Source organism: Drosophila subobscura, chromosome A, assembly GCF_008121235.1.
Source record: "Drosophila subobscura isolate 14011-0131.10 chromosome A, UCBerk_Dsub_1.0, whole genome shotgun sequence".
Classification (NCBI taxonomy): Eukaryota; Metazoa; Arthropoda; class Insecta; order Diptera; family Drosophilidae; genus Drosophila; species Drosophila subobscura.
Window position 1 is genome coordinate 18,621,444 of NC_048530.1, and position 13,682 is coordinate 18,635,125.

At 46.4% G+C, this 13,682-nt stretch overlaps 2 protein-coding genes across 9 annotated transcripts in view; one reads left to right on the top strand and one right to left on the bottom strand.

The window, feature by feature from the left end:
• Positions 1-13,682, bottom strand: part of LOC117903366 (protein sidekick) — an 82,738-nt gene that overhangs the window by 37,968 nt on the left and 31,088 nt on the right. The window lies entirely within an intron of this gene.
• Positions 10,682-11,595, top strand: LOC117903371. Its single transcript, XM_034815342.1, has 2 exons — positions 10,682-11,041; positions 11,098-11,595. The coding sequence occupies exons 1-2, from the start codon at positions 10,769-10,771 to the stop codon at positions 11,476-11,478; spliced, it is 654 nt and encodes a 217-aa protein (XP_034671233.1). The 5' UTR covers positions 10,682-10,768; the 3' UTR covers positions 11,479-11,595.

Here is a 13,682-nt window from a genome sequence, read left to right on the forward strand (position 1 = left end):
ATTTAAATTCCTTTAAGTTTATCCTTAATTTTTCGTTCTTTTGGCACTTATTCGAGTTGAACTTTCTCTTGCTTTCGCTACATCCAATGCCGGGGACTGGTCCCTGTGCCCCTATAAATGGGCGAACATTCATGTTAATGATGGCATTTAAATTTCCTTCAAATATATAAATACACTTATGAAAAATACGATTGACAGAGAGAGCTGGAGGGAGAGCCAACGAATGAGAGAACGAGAGAGCTGAGGCAGTAAGAGAAAACAATTGAGACACTCGGAGAGCTAGAATTAAAGATAAATGGACAACAAATTTTCAATAATAATACAATTTCTCACCCCAAAAAAATGAAAATTATTTTAGTCTGGGTCAGGGGTACCACCAGTACACATTACGTGGCAAGGGGCGGCATGCCGGTGGTGGAGGAGGGATTTTCGGTAATTATAGACTTCGAATGAGGTGCGGAGTACAGCGGGTGTGGCTTACCCCTGGGGTTGTGGGAGATTTCCAAACTCAAGAAGCGAATAATTTATACAAGACAAAAATTCCACACACCAAAATTACACCCCTCTGAATCCCACTTAAGCCGCATGTGACGCCTTAAATTACTTTTGAGCGTGCTGGCGGGCAAGGGAGCGGGATAGAAGATGTATAATACGATATGCGTAAAGAGAGGGAGATGGATGGACGTACATGTGTGGTGGAATAGGGAGATGTGAGGGTCAGTGCGGGTCAGGGTAAAAGAAGAGGGTGTCACTGCATACCCAGAGAATGTAAATAATAAAATAAAAGAATTATAACCACTCCTACTTACGCTTTATTCCATTAATTATACTCCACTTCCAGACAAACACGCAAAATGTTTGCAAAGCTCCACAAAGTGTTTGTGGGTAGGGTATCTGCTGCAGCCGACATGCCAAAATGAACAGCAACAATAACAGCAGATCAACAAACAGAAAGAAACTGCACCGCAAAGTAGAGGCAGAGTCCCGTTTGTTATGCTTTCTCAGTGCTTTGTGCTTTGTGCTTGCTGAGAGCCGAGTGGTGTGGGTCGCCTTCTTGTTGTTGTTGCTGCGTGAGAGCGAACGCAAAGCAGGTAGGCACTTCGAACAGAGAGAGCCCTGACTCGCGAGCGCGTGCATTGCGGGAGAGCGGCAAAGCTCGTAGGTAAATTGAAGATCAAGAGATAAGACAATTGCGACTGCAATGAAGGCAACGGAACAAAAGAAATGCAAGAAGAGGTTTTAAAACCTAAAACTAATAGTCAAGCTCGTATATGTAGCTATACCCTTTAGATGCCAAGTCTAATAACTTAATCGAAAAGGGACCAACAGATCCACGAGAGAGTAACAGAAGGTTCCCCCCGGCTCTGGAGCGCTTTCTCTGCTTCGTTTAATTTAATTTAATTTTATTTCGTTGCCAGCTGACGTTTTTGTCGTTTATCAAACGGAGGTTACCCACAGTACACCTCTGCCAACCCTCTGCCCACCACTATTCTCTCTTTTTATCTCCCCTTCCCCCCCTGCTCACTCTTAGTTTGCTCTTTCTCTCTCTCTCTCTCTCGTCCTGACCAACAGCCGCCGTTGACACGTCTCATAAATTTCATGGCTGTCGCCGGTCCGTTGCCTAATCCGCGTTTTCCTTTTCCTCGCATCACACTTTTTCTCTTTCTCGCTCTCTCCCTTGTGTCACGTGAGAAATTGCACCTATCACTTGTCCTGCCTCTCCGCTTGCCCCCCCTCACTCGGCCACTCTCCCATCACAAGTTCCAGAGGAAACTGGCGCTATATTTATTCCTTAAATTCATTCCGTGATTTCATCTTTAATCTATTGCGACCATGTAAAATCACGTAATGGGAGGGAGTGGGGGGGATTTGTTCATGGAACTGAAGACATTATTCAATCGCTAAAATTTAAAATCCCAAGCGACTTTGTGACAATGCTCGGCATTGTCGCCAGCCAAAGGCAGCAGAGAATCAATGAAGCCCAACAGCAACGACCAAAGATAAACTTCCAATTCGAATTCCCCCCCGTCTCTGTGGGGCATTGAATCTATGCAAAGTTGGAATGCGACAAATGGCCAAATTGGGACTACCAAGAGAACTGTGACTAGACAACTCTGCTGCAAGGACTGCAACAACTACTGCTATAACAATCGCATGTTGCAAGCGAAGGCGAAACTATTAAAATGACATTTCCCAAATTCTTGGCACCCAAGCGGCGATAAAGGGTGGAAAGTACAAGACCATGGAACACATATTTATGCACACATGTGTGGTACATGTGCTGGTAGAAAGTCTTCGATGGAACTCGAAACTGAATTAACTGAAGGAGTACCCTTAGTGGGTATATAAATTATAGCAGAAGTTTGAATGCTCTTAGAGATATATACATATATATTCATATATTCAAAATAAGATCATAGAACATGTAGAAAGACAGCCACAGGATGGAGTTAAACCTATAATACAAATGTAGAAAATTGGGAAGAATAGTTTTCCACCCACCAAGAACAATTTTTGGACCCAAGAAAGTGACTCAAGTGAGTTGTGAATAAAGTTCGATTGGGTGCCGCATCTCTCCGGCTGAAGATGAAGGTGGGATTACATCAGACCTGTCCAATCCGCATACCGTACACGTGCATATGTATTTATGGACATGTGTAGGTATTGTATGACAATGAATTGGACCGGCAGCTCGAACAAGAAAGTTCAAAAAACTTAAGTTCAGAGTTTATTGATTTTCACGATGTTTTCGTTCTTTTTCGCACAAGCTTGCTGCTGGATGGATGCCGCTGGAAGGCATTTAGTTTGCCATTTGACACAACAGCCATGGCCAAGAAAAGTGGTCGTTGTCTGATGGGTGAGGGGGGACAGGCAAGAGGATGGGTGCGGCCAGTTGTAGAAAAAATATACGAGTTCTACGTATGTATGTGTGTATGCATGTTGCCGGCATTGTTGCTGAGAGCCCAAGGCAAATGGCCATCGGCCATCGGACATCGTTTTGTGGGCAAAGAAAGGAACTGTAACTGAAACTGCATCTGGAATAAAAATAAGCAACGAACGATGTTTGCCTTCTTGTTTGTTGTCTCGATTCATAATGGACTGCGACAATCGAATATTTATCAATTGTTGGTCAAGGATTTTCTTGCCTTGAAACGGGAGCCCATTTCAAAAGAGTATTACCATGGGAATTATATGGCAAAGGGAGATACATAGGTCTAGGACATTGGTGCCTTGTGCCATATAAATTGTGTTGAAATATCATTAAATTGTGGTAAAAATGTGCGAGCGAACTAACGATTTCTCAGATCTATTCTTGGGGCAGGCAATCCTCTTCTAGATCTTAGCTTAGGTGAGCGTTTTATTTGCACTAGAAAATACTTTACATTTATTCCAATTGTTGCCCCTGCCGCTGCCGCTGCCTGTGACCTGGCCTCTATCACTCCCACACATTTTGCATAGAGGCGATAATCAGTTGCCGGGCTACAATTAACAAAAGTGAAGTTTTCCCAGACAGTGAAATATTTTCACAGCTACGGGATGGGGTATATGTACATACATATGTACTGTCCATATGTACATGTGCATGCATCACTTGAAACTAAAGCATTTAGCCACATTATGTTCACTGAACCAGTTCCATCTGCACCACCATCCTCCATGCTCCATGCTCCATGCTCTGTGCTCTGTGCTGCCTCGCTTGTGAGTCCAACAATTTTTCATCTTTAGATGAAAATTCGCACAGGAAAACCTGTTTTTTGCGTCTTTTGCTCATGGTCTTGGGTCTCCACATTCACAGTCTGCATTGGTGTTCGTGTGCTTGGTTGGCATGCAATTTTCTTTTAGTAGAGTTTAGCATGGCCATTCTCCTGCTTTTGCTGTCAAGCTTCTTTATCAGCTGCTGCTGCCATTGCTGCCATTGCTGCTGCCCAAGACTCTCACTCTCGGGCTCATTATAAACAGGCGGTGGGGCAACAATGCACCTGAGTTGCAGCAGCAGCAGCAGCCAGGGCGATGAAGGAAAGAAATATGGAGGAAAAATATGTGGAACACAAGCACAACACAACACAAGACAAGACAAGACACAACACAACAAGAGAAGTGCATGGCAAATCCGCTAAAGAAAAGCCAGAAGAGGAAAGGCATTTGTGCCAAGCAGAACGGCAACAAAACAGCTCGACACCGTCACCAGCTCTCGGCATCAGCATCAACATAAACATAAACATCAACAACAACAACAACAACAACGAGAACAACGAGCAACATGGAGAAGGAGAGAACGACATGACGGTGGGCCGAGGATGGAGGAGGAAATCATTTGAGCATGAAGGACGCAATCTGCACGAGTATATGGATCATATTTTTAAATTATGCTAACAAGGAAGTTCATTCATTCATTGCTTTGCTTTCTGTGGTACTTCCCGCACAGCACAAAGCGTGGCAGTGTCTCGCTGATGCCATCGGCAGGCGCCTCAAGGGTCCTCCAATCCCATGCAATTTATTACGAAATGTTTGCGAGAACTACTCCTCCTGGTAGTTGTGGTAGCATAATTAAATATTTCCACACTGAACTTGCCAGAAATGCCACTGCACCTGAAGCAATTTTTATTCGAGATTCTTTCACCCACTGAGAGCATCCTTAATAGCTTTTGGGCACACATTTGCAGCACATTTAAGCCTTGATTATAATCATTTATAATTGAATTACACAAAACTCATCAGACTTCGGCACGAAATGGAGTTGAATCCCTTTGGTGCAGTCTCTCCTTTGGCTTCTTTTCATACGAATTTTCATTCCTGGCCAAATCTTGGGTAATTTATGATTGCTTTGATCCGACTTAATAAAGCGTACTCCCGCAGCCATCAGGTGTAGAGAGATGGAGTATTCCTGCTGCCTGCCACTGCTGCCTGTGTCTTCTCTCTGTTGTTTATTGCGCTTTTATTTTAATATGATTTTCCAGCAATTGTCATTGTCTGTGCGCTGCCGTTTTGCCGGAGCTTTCCTGCTCCCATGTCGTGTCTGTCCCAGCTCCTCGTGTCCCTTTATTTATGTAGTTTCTTTCCTTTCCTTTCCTTTCCCAGACAAGCTCTCTCTCTCGCAAAGCTGTCGCTGTTGTCTTCTGGTTGGTTGGCAACACATGGAGCAACCTGCCCCATCTTGTTGCTACTTGGACACGAAACTTGGCAGCACACAAAAAACAAAAAGAAGGGAAGCCCCTGCACCGCCCTCCCCCACTGCGCCTTGTGCTTTAAGTACTTCAATTTGGGATGGGTAACTTCTCCGAATTGCGAGTCGTGTGCATGTTACATATAAATGATTTTTTATCTCAACCTCTCCCATGTTGCTCTGGCCCTTTTATTGTCCAGTTGTTATGTTCTTTTCTTGGCCCAGAAAAAGGCACCAGACAAAGGCAGAGACAAAGACGGAGACGCAGACGGTGGCACCAAAACTAAAATTAGCATCCGCTTTGATGGCACACAAAATTGAGTCTAATCAGGTCTAAATTATATGGAAGTGCAGAACCCTTTGGCACTGTTTGTTTCACAGTTTTAATTTCGCAAGTTTCCCATAAGCGAGCGGCTCCTCCACTCCAACATTTACTTGGCAACCTGTGAGTGATCCCCCCCCAATACATTTTGTATGCTCCAGTTGATATTCTCGTGTTTCCTTTCTTGTGTTGGCAGCCTTAAGTGATCAACTTTGCCATCATCCTGGCACCATTCGTTATTAACATCATTATTGGATTTCTTTCAAAGTTTACCTTTTTCTTTGGAAAGTTTTCGTTTTCGGCTACAATCATGGCGGGGGGAGGGACCCTCCGTCCTTCCTTCCTTCTCCCTCTCCTTGTGCACTTGTTGTTCCTGTTCTCTGTCTGCCTGTCTGATGCGTCTGCTCTTCCTGTTGACATTTTCATGGCCTCAAAAGTTTGCCTATTGTTCTTCCCTTTGCTTCCTTATTACGCCCTCTCCTCCTACGCTGGCTCAGTCCTCTTCGGTTGCAATCAAGGTCGTGGCTGCAACTGAAGGAAGTTCGCCTGAGTGCGGCAAGAACAACATAATTAGCGCATTTCCTTCGAGCCACTGACACTGGCAGCACCAGCAGCAGCAGCTGCAGCTGTAACAGGAGCATCATCCGTGTCTGAGGAGCGTGCAACGCCTGACTACCCCGCCACCCGTTCTCGCCACTTAAGAGTGTCTGGCACTTCAAACACGCACTGCTCCCAGGGCGGAGTGGGAGACTTGCGCGGGAGCATGGCAGGGCAGGGCAGGGCAGGGCATGATAACGTGACATTGAAACAATGCCAGAGATGGCAGCGTGAGACAGATCGTGAGATTATCTGTGCAGAGTGCATTTTCGATTCGCTGCAAGTATCGTTTGTGTGGCCTTTCGAAGTGCCATCGCTAGGGGTGCGCGCTCACATCCTCCTGGCCCTTGTCATATGTAAGTTGTTCTCTTTCTCTGGTTCCCCCTGATTATTATAATTAAGTTTTGTTTGCCACCGCTGAAGCGTAACACTCACTGGAGATGCGCTCGGGATTGGCATGGTGGCGGCAGAGGGGAGCCCAAGGGAGCCACCGCCAGCTGCTGTGTGTCTGACAATTTACAGCTCGATTAACTCTCACAATTTGAGACGCTCGTCCGACTCAGATTTCAAGTCAAGACGGAAACGAAATGAAATGGAAAAAAAACCACCAGAATAAGAATAGGATGGAGAGGGAGAGGGAGAGACTGATAGGGCGTCGGGTCACCTGGTTAATCGCACGACTGGCAGCGGGGCAGCGGGCAGCGGGGAGCGGAGATCTACATCAATTTGGGGCAAAATGGACAGCGGCAGGACACGGACCCCGCCCACCGCTTCAGATGGTAGATGGATGATGATGGGTCCACAAATTGAAAAGAGTTTGGGACTCGAGAGTCTCCTCGAGGCAATTGAGAAATGCAATAATGGATGAGAGCGAGAGAGAGAGGGGGAGAGGGCGAGGGCGAGGGAGAGCGATGGCGGTGGAGCGATAGCGGGTGGAGCGATAGCGGGTGGAGAAATTCGAGAAGAAACCGCTAATTGAGCAAAGCAATTTATTTTTACAACGCCCCTCTGGACATTCGGCACCCGCCCAGTCACAGACTACTCGGAAGCACCCAGTAGAGACCCCGCAGGAGGCAGGGGAGAGGGCAGCTGGGTGCTGCAGGATACTCAAGTGGTTTGGTTTGGCTTCCGGAGAGTCCTGGAATGTTCGGCAAATATTGATGCAAGCAATTTGCTTAAGATAAATAAGTTTAGCTCTTGGCATTTGGCCAGCTCTTTTTTTGGGGAGTAATCAATATTTAAACCGATTCGTAACCGTTTCGCAGTGAAAAGTTTTCAAATTTTAACCGTTTCCATACCGCTTCGAATTGCGTTTCTGGCTGTCTGCTTTACAATTCTTCCCCCAGCATATTTGACATAAATTTTCATTCAAAACTCTTCCAAATAACCGTTTCATAACCGCTTTAACAGACTTGCTGTGTCGAGTCCTAAAACATTTTTCTATTCTTTTTTAAGCATTTCCTCTTGCCTTTTTGGCATAACCGTTTCGAAGACGCTGTAAGCCCGCTTTCCCGTTTGTTTTCCTCGCTGCTTATTTCGCTTTTCCTATCACTTAGCTGCAGTTGCAAGTTGCCAGTTTTCCCACACACACTCGATAGATTTCGAATTGTAATTCGCGTTAACCCAATTTACAAAACGCATCGCAATCGCAGCATCGCATCGCATCGCATCGCGAGCTTCCACTTTAATCGAACCCAGCTGGACCCCCGTGGTACCCCTTGATTGCCCTGATTTGCGACTTCGAGGCTCCACGGACTGGAATACCCTTCTTGCCGCTCGACTGCCGCCACAGACACGCCCCCCCATCAAAGCAAATTGCAATTGCCTTTGGATTTATAAACAATTTTACCAAACGCCGAAGAAAGGGAATCTTTTTTGGGCGAGGCGCTGGGCACAGTGGGGAGCATCGGGAATGCGAGCGGGTGGAAGTTGCTTTTATGGTGGGGCCAGTGGCATGAGCATTGGAGCTGTTGCATCCGATGAATCTTGGATGTTTGATGATGATGAAATCGTCTAAAAATGGTTTTGTTTACTTTTCTATTTTCGGTGTTTGGAATGGTTATGCTTGGAGTGGAGTGCAAAGGGGCTGTCAAAGAGGGAGAGTAAATTGCAGCAATCGACTCCACGAACACGAATACAAACAGACAGCTACAATTACTGGTAGAACTGCAGTCGGGAGGGGAGTGCTTTTCACTTTGGAAGCCATACGCTGCCCATAAAAGTAAATGCAAAGCGAAGCGACTAGAAAAAGAGCGAAGAAGTTTTAAAAAATGCACGCAGATCGGGCAGCAAGAGAAAAGCCAAAAGAACCCAACAAATATTTACATAAAACAATCTTTTGTTGGTAAGGGAAATCATAACTATTTAACTGGTCCAAAAACTGGCCACCTTCGCTGCGTGACAATCACATTCCCCGCTCTGCAAAGGGTACACGAAAGGCAGTGGGAATAAGTGAAGGCAGAGGCACGCTGTGGCATGGGGCATGGGCCATGGGGCCCCTGCACGAGGAAGGGGCTCGCTCTGCGAGAACAAGTAAATCTGGTTTTTGGTCGTCAAAGTATTAACCTTTTGGGTTTGGAGCCCGACTGCCTGCCTGCCTGCTTCTGAAATATTTCAAGCATTTTATTCCACAAAAGCAAAAGAATCGAAGGAAACTCATTCAGAGCTGATGGAGCAGAGAGGCGAGCGAGGAAAAGCGGCAGCGGGAGCAGCTGCCAGTGCCAGTGCCGGTGCCGGTGCCACAGCGGCGCGGCTCAGGTGTGCAACAAAGAGGGTGAGGCGGGGGGCACGTAGTCCAAAAGGCGACTCAAGCTGTGGCAGCTCCATTCAGCTGCGGCTCCACTCCAGCAGCAGCGGCAAAGAGAACACAATCGGTTGGAGACTTTCGGTGGCCACTGTGCAAGTACCTGTGTGTGTGTGTGTGTGTGTGTGTGTGTGTGTGGCAAGTGGCGCGCACGATTACTCACATGTTGGAACACCCTTCTCCCCCCTGCACCACCATCCTCCTCCTGCCAGCCCTCTTAGCTGCTGGTGCTCCACCTTTTGAGGTCACTTCAAGTGGCTTATTTCCGCCTTTTTGCATGCTGCTCTTGGCTGCCCCAATCCTTACCCCACCTCTCCCTCTCGCTCTCTGCACCTCGCCTGGGTGGGGTCAGTTTCCCCACATGTGGCAGCAGTTAACAACAGAAATCGAAACAGAAACGGCTAAGAAAAGCAAAAGAGCAAAGACCGCTTTTGCATGAGAGACACAGCCGTAGGTGCAGCCGTGTGGATGACCTGTAATCTCAGGCCAATAAATCAATCAATCATTCAATCAATCCAGCCATGAATCATGCAAGTTCTCATCTCTCCCAACACCCAAAGTTTTGATCTTAGTGAAAGAAAAAGACTCGTAAATATCCATCGAAAGGCTTCATTCGATTATATGCGCTGCGACTCGATACGCACAAGCGAATGCTGCAAAGAGAATGCCCAAGAATTGAGGAAACCACTGGACATGTCGTGTACATGATGCGTATTTCACCATCACCATCTCTCGCCCTCGCTCTCTTTCTTGCTCTTTGCTTGAGTGTACGCCCATTGCACGCTCTGCCAGCGTACAGGGTAGCACCTTCTGTGCTCGAAAAGTGGAACACACACACAAAGAGCGAGGCGAGCGCAATCGACAAAAGCCAAGAGTGGACGCTGCAACAAATCGCCAAGTGTCGATAGCATGAGAAACAAAGCAAAGCAACAACAACAAAATGAAATGAAATGAAATGTTGCTGCAACACACACACACACACACACTCACACACACTCCAAGAGTGAGCGAGAGAGGGGGATGCGAGTGCAGGGAAGTGCATTTTGTTGAATTTGGCCTTTTTGTTTTGCTCTTTTATTCGCTTCTTTTGTTGCTGCGCGATATTGACTCTTGTGCCCCCCATATTCAGGCCTCCACTGCTCCTTGTGCCGCTCTCGCTTTGTTGCTCTTTCATTTGATCGGCCATCATTTTAACCCAAATTGTTGTGGCAACTCTAGAGCTGCCCCAGCAGCGACAGCAACGGCAACGAGTCACATGCATCATGCAGCGGGAACCCGGGGGAATACACCCCGAAAGAAAGCGAGCAACTGCAGCGGAAGTTAACTCAATTCACGGCCCAATTTCGTTTATTTGTTAATTTAAATTTTCATATTTCAGGATGCGGGCGAGGCGCCTCCACCTCCCCCAAAACAGGAGCAGCAGCAGGCCAGGTGAGGCCCCGTGGCAAGGTTATCACTCGACCCAGACGAGGGTTGATCCGATGGTTCGTTCCACTCGAACGCCGCCCGAGGGGCGGTTGGCACAACACCAACAAATATTTAACTCTTCAACGGGGGAAAAAGTTCAGCGACAGATGGACAAAAAACGTTGAGAACTATCGAGAGGGGAAAACAGTTTGAATTTCGATAAGAAATCGATTGCAATAATTCTGTTTATCGCATAAGAATCGTTGATCAAAGTAAACAGTGCAGAAATACCTTCGATTTGGAACAAGTATCCAAAAAGGGATTCCTAATTGAAGTGTGAGGAGTGCCCCTTGATTGTTCAGTCATTTCTCGTGTGTGTGTCCGACAGTCTCGAATCGAGAGTGCCACAAAAGTGTTTTAAAATTTATTTTAGTATTTATTTGCAGTCTCTTTTGTTAGTTTTATATTCGCCAAAATGGCGGTGTCTGTGCCACTTCCCGGCGACCATTGGACAGTGGTGATAAGGGAAACTCTCAAGCCCCTTCCAGAAGATAAGGCAGCCAAGGCCTGCTTTAAGGTCATCCGCTTCTTATATCCACCCTTTGCCATCGGCATGGTGGACGTCATTCCCGTGGTGAATGATCCCGATCCCGAACCCGATTTCGCCAACATTTTCCTGGCGCTTGGGATCGCTTTTGTGCTTGGCTTATTGCTTGGCTATGTGATCTACAGACGCAAGTTTCCGCTGGTAAGTAGAGGCAGTTTCTATCATAGTCTTTGTGCTAATGCTGATTGAACCTCCAGAAACCCTCGCCACCCGTCGAAAATCGGCAGATGGAGCGTAGGGGATTCTGGGACGACCCGATTCTCATTGCTCGCATGCCCGATGCACCCATTCCGTCTCGTAGCTCTGGTGGGACTGCCGGTGCGGAGTATCTGCGAACTTTAGACATGCACAGCAGGCAGGCGGCAGAAAGCGACAACGAGGATCGAGTTTACCGAAACGTCAGTGAAGAGGATCAGCCAGGAGCCAGTCACGTTCGCAGTCAGAGTGCCGGTCCGAGTGCCAGTCCGAGTGCCGGTCCGAGTGCCGGTCCGAGTGCCGGTCCGACTGTCAGTCACAGTTGCAGCTCGCTTGCCGGTCCAAGCGCCGACCAGAACTACCAGAAGACTACCATTCCATAAAAATAACTTATCGAACATGAATCATCGATCCAAAATCCAAATTCTACCTTCAAACTGATCACAAAACAGAGCTCAATGCGGGAACTAAGCTTGAATAAAACACTTATCGTAGAACCAATCAACCAATCATCCATGGCACATGACTCAAAGCCCCTGGCCAATGTCGAATGGGACTCCTATTGACAAATCATTTGGAACAGTAATTCAAATTGAAATGTCCGACAATCGATCCATTCTTGGCAGTTATCTTCCGAAATCTCTGTCATGCCAACAAAGCCAACCAACACGCACACACACACATGTGCATTACATATCGTAACACTGGGAGGGTTGGCGGTGGGGGGGTTTTGTCCATGGAATGGGAAATTGTTTGCGTTTCACTTTTATCGCTATCGCGCTGCAGATAACAGAGCTAAACCCAAAAGTAAACTGCGTGTAAAGTGGGGCAACGAGAAGTCTTTCTGTGTAATGTTTTCGTTGTCTTAGATGTAGGCTTTAGGGTGGACTCCGCCCAATGTGGCCGTTCGCTTAGGGTGAAGTTTGCTGCAGCTAGAGATGGACGCACGGCATGATGGCCCTTGACGATACATCAATTACTGTTGGAGTTTCTCGTTCGCTCCCTCCCTGCCGCCTCTCTCTCTCTCTCGCTGTCTGAAGTGGATGCATTTCAGCTCATCCACTTAGTGCATGTCCATGTGGCATGCCCCCGCGCACCGCCATCTTGCTGCCCCGCCCTACGTTTGAGGAATTGATGTCTGTCGACGGCGGCAATCAGAGCAATCCGTACATTCAATCAGTCGCAAGGCAGTCGTCAAGAAGCCTCGCCCTCCCCCCCTACCCCCCCCCCCCCCTCTCCCCCCTCGCCCCTCTACAATTACTGCTACTCCTCCGCCCACCACTTAAAGGGAGGGAGAGCGGGTAGGGCCCATCCGCGTAGTCGAATTTCTTGTTGGAAGCCCGCAGCTGAAACCAAAATTGGGCTAAAATCTTTGGCGACTTCGTGTGGAAGGATTTACTTGAGGATGATGATGATGATGCCGATGATAATGAAGGGGGAGAGGTGTGTTCAACGGGGTTATCCTCTCAAAAAACTTTGTTGACAACTTCAGGACATGCGAAGACCAGGAGCAGGACCAGGAACGGAAATGGGAATGGAAATGTAAGAGGACGAACAGCAGCATCAAAAGAAGCTTCCCCATTTCATATGGAGACAAAGTTTTATAATTCCCAAATAAGTGTGCCCAGCCCCCCTCCCCCCACCCCATCACGTCTTCATTCCTTTAATCTTTCAAAACAGAAAAAAAATGAAGAAAAAAACTATAAAAAGTGCAGTCAACTTGTGTTGTTATCGCCTCTCCAGACAGCAGCCAAGAATCAAAAGTTTTATTTCCACTTTGCCCCTCCCCAGCACCCTTCCAGGGGGATGCCCCTATGTCTGCCCCCCAATGCAGAGATAAGCTATGGAGCGACTCGCATCATGCCAGCTCGTTTTTTTGTCTTATTATTATTACTTTCTTAATTTTAATTAACGCACAAAATGCATCATACTCTGGCCTCAAAAGAGAGTGTGGGGGATGGCAGAGGGAGGCCAGCGACGGGGGCTTTTCTGATTTGTATAATGCATGTTAAAGGAAAGCAGAGATGGCGGCGTTCAAGGTCAATTCCATGGTCTGGAGCAAGTTATCTAATTAAAGTGGAACAAAAATTCACAAGAAATTTAATTATATATTCCCTGCTGGGTTGGGGTTTTTGTCTGCAAATGGAACTGAAGGGACATGTTGGCTCCCCAAATATTTAGAGGAATATTTAGTTGAGAAAACTAAACAAAATATAAACAAAAATAGTTTGAGTTAATATTACAACAAATTGAGTTGGAAAAAATCATCTAAAATAATTAAAGACAAATTCAGCCGAAGGAAAATTCACTTTAAAAGAAACTCAAAATAAAAGTACTTTAATTTATATTAATTTTAAAATTGTTGTTAATTTGTTAAGCTAAAAGTTGTAATTGATAACAAAAAAATCTCTAAAAACGCAACTTGAAACAGCAATTAAAAGCTTCTAACAAAATGGCAATATTTTTCCATGGTTTGTTTTTTAATCTACAGTCCGGAATGTTTTCCTTTTGAAATTGAAAAGTTTTCTTATCATTGCAGCTGCTGCTGCGACTAATGGCAAAGGCCAAGAGTATGAATAACATTTGC